At 55.8% G+C, this 7,730-nt stretch overlaps 1 protein-coding gene and 3 non-coding genes across 5 annotated transcripts; all 4 read right to left on the minus strand.

The window, feature by feature from the left end:
* Positions 1-339: 339 nt before the first annotated feature.
* On the minus strand, positions 340-7,416 carry RPL3 (ribosomal protein L3). 2 transcript variants are annotated; one of them, XM_047742237.1, is made up of 10 exons: positions 7,249-7,416; positions 6,109-6,301; positions 5,033-5,201; positions 4,341-4,476; positions 2,867-3,053; positions 2,153-2,313; positions 1,546-1,647; positions 1,001-1,096; positions 562-681; positions 340-440 (listed from the first exon to the last, which is right to left on the minus strand). In XM_047742237.1, exons 1-10 carry the CDS (start codon positions 7,399-7,401, stop codon positions 396-398), a joined length of 1,362 nt encoding a protein of 453 aa, XP_047598193.1. In that variant the 5' UTR covers positions 7,402-7,416; the 3' UTR covers positions 340-395. The 2 variants fall into 2 exon arrangements, with proteins under 2 accessions (XP_047598193.1, XP_047598194.1); XM_047742238.1 differs by lacking the exons at positions 340-440; positions 562-681 and adding an exon at positions 866-939 and having other exon boundaries at positions 970-1,096.
* On the minus strand, positions 1,212-1,305 carry LOC125108135 (small nucleolar RNA U83B). Its single transcript, XR_007129815.1, has one exon. It is a non-coding gene; the product is annotated as a small nucleolar RNA U83B (small nucleolar RNA).
* LOC125108142 (small nucleolar RNA U82P) lies at positions 4,477-4,530 on the minus strand. Its single transcript, XR_007129819.1, has one exon. It is a non-coding gene; the product is annotated as a small nucleolar RNA U82P (small nucleolar RNA).
* Positions 6,720-6,783, minus strand: LOC125108118 (small nucleolar RNA SNORD43). Its single transcript, XR_007129799.1, has one exon. It is a non-coding gene; the product is annotated as a small nucleolar RNA SNORD43 (small nucleolar RNA).
* Positions 7,417-7,730: the final 314 nt, after the last annotated feature.

Raw genomic sequence — 7,730 nt, forward strand, 5'->3', positions numbered from 1 at the left:
CCACAGGAACATGAAATCCCCACTGCCTCCCCCTCACCGGGCTGCCACCCACACTGTGCAAACACACCCGAGCTCTACAGCAGAGCCAGCACCGCCCGCCCTCCGCCGGGACACACGCATTTGCACAAAGCCTGCTGCTCCTGGGGCAGACCAGGGCACAGCTCCGTGCTGCCCTTACACCCTGACGGGAGTTTACTCATTTGAGCCAGACAAGTGGTGGGGGGGAAAGGAGACCCTTAGCGAAGCCAGAGGCCAAAGGCAAGATCTCTCGAAGAACACGAGGCCCCTGTGGCCATGGCGGCAGCAGTCGGGACCAGGAAGCAAAACCAGAAGCAGAGGTCACTGGAAAATAGTTTTTATTGAGATCCCACCAGCTACACAATCTGCTCCTGACATTAAGCTCCTTCTTCCTTTGCAATTCGGTCTTTCTTAAGTGGTCCCTGTGGAGAGAGGGCAGCAGGCAAAGTCAGAGGGAGGAAGGCAGCTAGGCACAAAGACTACCCCACACCCCACTGGGATGAGAGCCTCAGCCCCCCTCTCCCAGCCAGCCAGGCCGCTCACCATGAATGCTTTCTTCTCCTCCACCGTCTGGAATCGGCCGTGGCCAAACTTGGAGGTGGTGTCGATGAACTTAAGGTCGATCTTCTCCAGGGCGCGCCGTTTGGTCTGCACCAGCAAGGACTACGGGCCAAGAGAGGAAGGTCAGTTACGAGGAGCCAAGCCTTCCTCTGCCTCATCTGGGTTCACAGGCCCCTCAGCAGAGGACCAGCAACCTCCATCAGCCCCTCCACGCTAGCTGGTTTCCCCAAGGATCTCGTCCTGCTGCCCCCGAGCAAACAGCTGGAGCATGCCAGACGGGGAATTTCCTCCTCCCAGGGCCTCAAAGCCATTGCTGGAGCGGCAAGCGCCCCCTCTTCCTCTGAACTGCCCTCCAGAAGTGCGGGCGCTGTGCTCGGCTGTGCCCCATCACCCGCCCTGACGCAGAGGGCCCCAGCCTCGCCTTGCGGAGCGTAAGCACTCGCTTCTTGGTTCCCACCACACAGCCCTTCAGCATGACGAAGTCATTGGTCACTTCACCGTAGTGGACAAAACCACCCTAGAAAAACCAAGGTGTCAGATCAGATTAAGCACGGGGCCAGAGATCGCTCAGGCAACACACATGAATGACCCCTTCAAGTTCAAGGTGGTCCTCGCCGCCTGATGACCACCAGGCTGTTCTCAGAAGGAAGGCAGCAAGGAATGTTTCCGCAGTGTGACTCGGGCGCTGTGCCCAGCGCTCATTCCAGAGCCTCATCACCGAACAGCTGGGCCCGAGACCCCACTTCTCACCCATCAGCCCCAACAGCTGGACTGAAGACCCAGCATTTCCAAGCAACAGACGCCCGGGTATGGTGTGCAGGGCAGTTAGCAGACTCTGGAAACGGCCTCCACGTGTCAACCAGGACCCGAAAGCGCTTCAGTCCCAGCCCATAGGGGAGGCCTGGCACAAAATCCTGCCAGAGCCAAGAACTTGGAAGCTTGGAGAAGGCGGCTCTCATTACTCACCAGGGGGTTGATGCTCTTGTCAGACAGATCGTAGTCGGTGGAGGCATTGTTCTTAATCAGCTTGCCGTCCTTGATGAGGTAGCCCTGGCCGATCTTGTAGATCTAAGAGAGGGAACAAGCCCTTCAACACTGGGAGGGAACAGTCGTACATGGCCCTAGACGGCAGGCCAGCCAACGGGGGAAGATAACCATCAGCTCAGGGGCGGGCAGAAGGCTCTGGAGGGGAAGCAGCTACCAGTCCTACTAATGGGGTATACCCCAGGCCGGGGACCAAAGGAAGCCAGCTGGGTCTGAGAAGCCTGCCACTTGGCTGTAACGGTGCAGAGGCCTCCCCCAAACTCTCAGAGGGAAAGGAAGGGACAGACAAGGCTCCAATCCCGGATCCCTCTGAGAGCCAGCTACACCACAACCTACTTTGATGGCACCTTACAGATCGTACCCCAAGACCCAAACCATGCCCGTCAGACCAGATGAGCACCCTGGGTCCATATGAATTCCAGAAGCGCCCCCACCGCAGTAGCCCCAACAGGAACCAGAAACCACACTCCCCACAAGGGCTCGTCTCCCTTCCCCGCTGGTCTCCACAGGTGCCCCCTTGGCACCTCACCTTCTTGTTGATCTCCGTGCGGTGATGGTAGCCTTTCTGCCCAGCCCGAGCCACGGAGAAGGCCACGCGGGCAGGATGCCAAGCCCCAATACACGCAACCTTGCGCAGGCCCCGGTGGGTTTTGCGGGGTAGCTTCTTGGTGTGCCAGCGGCTGGTGACGCCTGGAAGAGATATGAGCTTGTCACCGGGGCGTCTGGCACTTGTGCCATCGGCCCCTTGCCTGCTGAATGCCTGATAGGAGTTTACTCATTTGTGGTACGTGCACAGAACATCGTTCGACAGCCACTAAGTCTGAGGAACGGGTGGGTTTAATGTCCTCTCCCCACTCCTATGTCCTCAGGCTGACCACCAGCCTAGACATAAACCTGTTCTCAACCTGTAAAACAAGGCCTTGGAGAATGAGCCCTGAACTAGACGGGGACCGTGTGCATTTCACCGCATCCACCAAGTTCCTCGCTCGCAGAGACCCGCCCAACTTCCCAGAACCCTCTGCCTTCTGCAGAGGTTCAGGCGGTGAGGGTTCAGGCGGATGGTGAGGGATCTCCCCCACTCCTCCGTGTACCCCCCCACCTGACCACAGGGCTGCTCTCACAAAGCAGTGAAACAAGTCTGTGGAATCTTACTCAGGCCATGTGCCCAGCGCTCATTCCACAGCCTCCAAGATCTGGCCCTGAAACCTCTGAGTTTTACAACTTGGGTCACCGCAAAGCTCACCTTTATAGCCTTTGCCCTTGGTGACACCAATGACATCGATCATCTCGTCCTGCCCAAACACTTGGTTCACAGGCACCTGCTGCTCCAGCCTCTCACGGGCCCAGTCCAGCTTCTCAGCCACTGTGCCTCCGTTCACCTGGATCTCCATGAGGTGGGCCTTCTTCTGGCGCAGAGGAAGCAGGCGCATCTAGGAGGGAATCAATACAGCTCAGATCCCGAGCTCCAAGCTCTCCTTCCATGGCAAGGGAAGTCTGGCAACTCTGAACCTCCTGTCTCCCTACTGGCAAAAATGGAAAGACTCTTTTCGGTATCCTAACTCCCCACTGGATACAAGTCCTCTTCTCGATTCTGATGCCCAAATTCACCATGATGCACTGACCCTTTAACAGGCATCTAAGGGCCACGCCAACACAAGCAGACTGGAGACAAATCCTATGACCAACAAGCCCCACGTTCCTGATCATCAGGGTTTTGGCCAGTCCCTTTGGAGTACTGCCTTGGTTTACCCTGGCCATCTACCTTAGTCTGTCAGTAAGGCATTTACGCTGTGGGAGAGTGGAACAGCACCTCAGTCAAGGGCACAAGCTGCAAAGATTAGGGTGAAAAAGAATTCAAGGCAGAACTTCATTAGGAACAGCCCAGCACTGTCCTACAGAACTTTCTTCAGCTTCAGTAACAGGCTTACTACAAACGTGAGCCGATGGTCACCGCTAACCACAGGGAAACTGAATCTAACTAAGGAATCAACTATAACCCTAGGATGGCGGCTCAGACCAACTGTACACGAGAGCAACTCTGACCAAGTCAGGAAAAGGCTCATTCAGTTCACACCAAGTCAGATTTAAGCACAAATGGCCAACATCCATCTCACTCCTGACTACGGTTTTCAGTTAGGTATTTCACAGCATCTTAAGACTCACCAATTCCTTCCACTGCTTTTCCTAAAATGGGGCGGTTTCCCTAATACAAAGCCCATAGGAACAGGGCGCCCTCTGCTGGCAACAGATAAACCAACACCAGACTGGAGGCAGCCCAGGCTGCCTCCTCAGGCCAATGATGGTCTTAACCTGCCCCCAGAAATCAAGGGAAGGGCAGGTGCCCCACGCGGCTAGCTGGCCCATCCCTTCAGACAAGTAACCGGAACCCGTCTTACCCCCCCTCTAAAACCCTGAGACGGGGCGCCTGGGTGGCTCAGTGGGTTAAAGCCTCTGCCTTCAGCTCAGGTCATGATCCCAGGATCCTGGGATCGAGTCCCGCATCAGGCTCTCTGCTCAGCGGGGAGCCTGCTTCCTTCTCTCTCTCTACCTGCCTCTCTGCCTGCTTGTGATCTCTGTCAAATAAAAACAAAAAAAATTTAAAACCCTGAGACAAAGTCAGTTCGGGCTGAGAATTAACTCAGCAGGTAACAAGGCTAAGCACCTGGTAACTTGCAGTGGGACGGACAGCTGCCCTCCTTTTGTGCCCTAGTGCTCACCTGGGTGTGGGCGATGACACGGATCACCTGGCAGTACTTCTTCATGCTGCTGAAGTCCTTCTCGAGTTGCTTTTTGCCATCATCATCCTGCCACTTCTTGCAGTACTTGGTGAAGGCCTTCTTCTTAGACTTATGCCTTCAGGAGCAGAGCAGAGTTGGGGAGGGGCCGGGTGCAGGCCTTCATCACCCCTCCAGGGGGTGAGCGGAAGGCACACTGGCACCACTTGGGGATGGAGCTCATTGCCGGCTTCTAAGGAGCCTTTTCCACCGGCAAGCGGAGCCTGGATGGAGCTCATCGGGCAGAGCCGAGCGGAGCTGAGCAGAGGTCCACAAAATTAATGCAAGTCACAAGCATTCAAATACACACTAATCTTTGCTCCAGCTGAGCCATTAACCCAACCACACTCCCGGGCAGGACTGGGGGAGTTACACTGTTCTCTCAGGTTCTAATCAGACTCTCAATACTTCCCAGCAACTAAGAGAACACTGAATACTGAGTCCTCAGCCAGCACCCACTAGGGTGAACATGAAGGTCCAGAGGTGCTCAAGGTGTGCCCTCAGAACTGTTCTGTTCAGGAGGCAACTACTAACCCCGACACCAGAGCAGCTCTCCCCCAGCTACAGAGAAGCCCAGCAAAGGGTACTACTCTCTTCCCTGCTAATCCAGAGTGCATGGCCTCCTCGTCCCTTACCAGTTCTTATAGAAGCGCCTTTTGCATTCATCACTGATGTGCTCAGCAAAGATGGTCTTAAAGGTACGGAGGCCTCGAGGGGTTTCCACGTAGCCCACGATGCCCACAACCACCATGGGTGGTGTCTCCACAATGGTCACAGCCTCCACAACTTCCTTCTTATTCACCTCTGCCAAGAGAGGGATCAGACTTGAGTGGGATGGCTAGAATCCCCAACAAGGGATCACGATGTTTTGCAGAAACGTGAAATACCTGTTTAGTTCAATAGGACAACCTGCTTCGAATAACAGGCAACTTTGCAGAAATGAGGCCTTATCAGCAATCTGGACTCCCAGGCCTGTCCTTACCTCACACTGTAATTCTAACTCGAAAAAATACCAGGACTCTAACACACGCTAGCTTCAGTTCTCCTCTATCATGAATCTTTCTAAAGGCAAATTCCTTGTTGCCTAGATAATACAAAAGTACAACGTATAAAGGGATGTGCTAACAGATCTGAGCACAAGGTAGGTGTTCAATGCCTACGTTAGAATGTACTATTGGGGGAGGCACCTGGGTGGCTCAGTGGGTTAAAGCCTCATGCCTTCGGCTCAGCTCATGATCCCAGGGTTCTGGGTTCGAGCCCCATATCAGCGGGGGGCCTGCTTCCCTGCCTACTTGTGGTCTGTCAAATAAATGAGTAAAATCTTTAAAAAAGAAAAAAAAAAGAATGTACCATGTGGTACAGGAACCAGTGCTGTTTTACTGAGTGATTTTTTTTTCTCCTTTGCACCTCATAACCCAGGGACATGGGCAGCATTAAAGCTTTCAGGTTAAGGTACCCAAGTACTCCTTAGTGTTCTCTTCGACACTTCGGCTCGAACAATTTACTCACATAATGCCCTGATTCGATACATCCCCCCACCTAAAGCAATGCCAGCCACCTGTAGCCTTTACTAGTCACCAATCCTGACGGAGACTTCCATTCTGTCAGGAGGCCGGCCTGCCCTCTGCTGACCGCAGTCCAATCCACCCCCACCCTCAGCTCCTCACCACCACCAGGCCCAACCAGCGTGAAGGGGGCTGCCTGTACTCACTGGATCCTGGCCTGTCCACCTCCCGCACGATGTGAGTCATGCCGGCCTTGTAGCCCAGGAAGGCTGTGAGATGGACAGGCTTGGAAGAGTCATCCTTGGGGAAGCTCTTCACCTTCCCGCGGTGCCGGCTGCTGCGTTTCCGAGGCAAGAACCCCAGGGACCCGTGCCTGGGAGCGGAGAATTTCCTGTGAGACTGCGAGAAAAGGGTCAACGTTAGCACTCAAGCTTGTCTTAAGGAGCTCACGTCTGATGCCCAGCTTGCCTCAGTGGTGCAAGGGTCCGCCGCAACACGGGGTCCGCACCAGAAACCCAGCAGCTCAGCCTACATGCTTACGTGCTGGGCTGGGTTCTGAGAAGGGTCACTGACCCTTAATGCCTTGAATCTTTGCCTCAAAATCTCATTTTGTAACCAAAAAAACAGCCTCTCCCTTTATTCTCCAAACAGGACAAAAGCACACCAGGTGATGTCCTTAAAATGACCTCACAGGTGGCTGTCAAGGCCACATTAGCACAAAACGGGCGCTGGGACCAAGAACTGGGTAGCAAAGGGCACCACACCACAGGCTCCCCAGCTGGACGGACACCCGAAGGCCCCTAGAACTCGACAGAGCCAAATCAGAACCTGACAATCAGCACGGAGCCTCTGCCCGCCCGTCAGTAAGTTCATCATCTGTGGTTCCTGGGAACTCCAGAGGCCTTACGTGGGGCACCGACGTGCCACCCAGGTGAGCCCAGCCCCCGCCCCGCACCCCGCGCTGACTTCTGCACCTCCGCAGTCAGCACAGGAAGGGCCTAGCGCCCCCACTCACGCTGCCCCTGGCCCATGCGCTCGCGGAGTCTCATCTAGATTAACACTGAATGCGTGAGCTCGAGACCCAGAAGTGATCAGTGCCTCGAAAATTTCAGGGCTCGGGACCTCCCAACCGGAGCCCGCCCCACCGGCCTTCGCCAGCCGCCCCGCGGGCCCCAAGGCCCCAGGCCTCCCGTGTTCTCAGAAAATAGGCCTCGCTGGGGATCTCGCTAAGACCCCCGTGCTCTCGGAACAGGCCCCCGGCGCCCGCCAAGTTGAGATGGCGGCGATGGGCCACGGATTGAGCCGCACCGCCGCGCCAACGAGAAAAACGCCCTAGCGACACACACCATTCCGCCGCCGAATGCTGCCGGTAGAGGTCGGAGGACTCCGGACGAGCCATTTATAAAGCCCCGCCTGGGCCCGCCCCTTCCGGCGTACGAGCGCGCGCCCGCGGTGGACGACGGGTCGTGGGGCGGGATCGGGCCGCCATTTCCACGCATGCTCGTCCTCGCCGAGCGATTGTTCTGAGCGGGACGTCACCTTCGGGGGCGGGGATTAGAGACTACGGCGAGCGACTGGGTTCAAACTTCGTACTCTGGCCAAGAATAGGAACGCGGTGATTGGATTGTGGGACTTCAGGTAGCTGCCGAAGGTGCTGGAAGACGCCGTTACGCTGAAGCTAAATAGCTGTGTCTTTTTTTATGTGAAATGCAGTCACCTCCAGGATTGAATAACCCAGCTGCGGGTTTCAGTCCCAACGCGCCTTCGCACGTGGTGTCCCATTTCCGTCCCACTCAGTAAATCCGCGGTGTTGCCATTTGTCGGGCAC

The sequence above is a fragment of the Lutra lutra genome, chromosome 8 (assembly GCF_902655055.1).
Source record: "Lutra lutra chromosome 8, mLutLut1.2, whole genome shotgun sequence".
Lineage (NCBI taxonomy): Eukaryota > Metazoa > Chordata > Mammalia > Carnivora > Mustelidae > Lutra > Lutra lutra.

What these genes read in the sequence shown, in the direction of transcription:
- RPL3 (XM_047742237.1), bottom strand. Translation starts at nt 7,401, where the DNA reads ATGCGTGGAAATGGCGGCCCGATCCCGCCCCACGACCCGTCGTCCACC. An exon ending in GGTGGACAGGCCAGGATCCA is followed by an intron (nt 5,202 to 6,108) that starts GTGAGTACAGGC and finishes CTCTCTTGGCAG; the next exon opens with AGGTGAATAAGAAGGAAGTT. An exon ending in AGGAGAAGAAAGCATTCATG is followed by an intron (nt 441 to 561) that starts GTGAGCGGCCTG and finishes CTCTCTCCACAG; the next exon opens with GGACCACTTAAGAAAGACCG.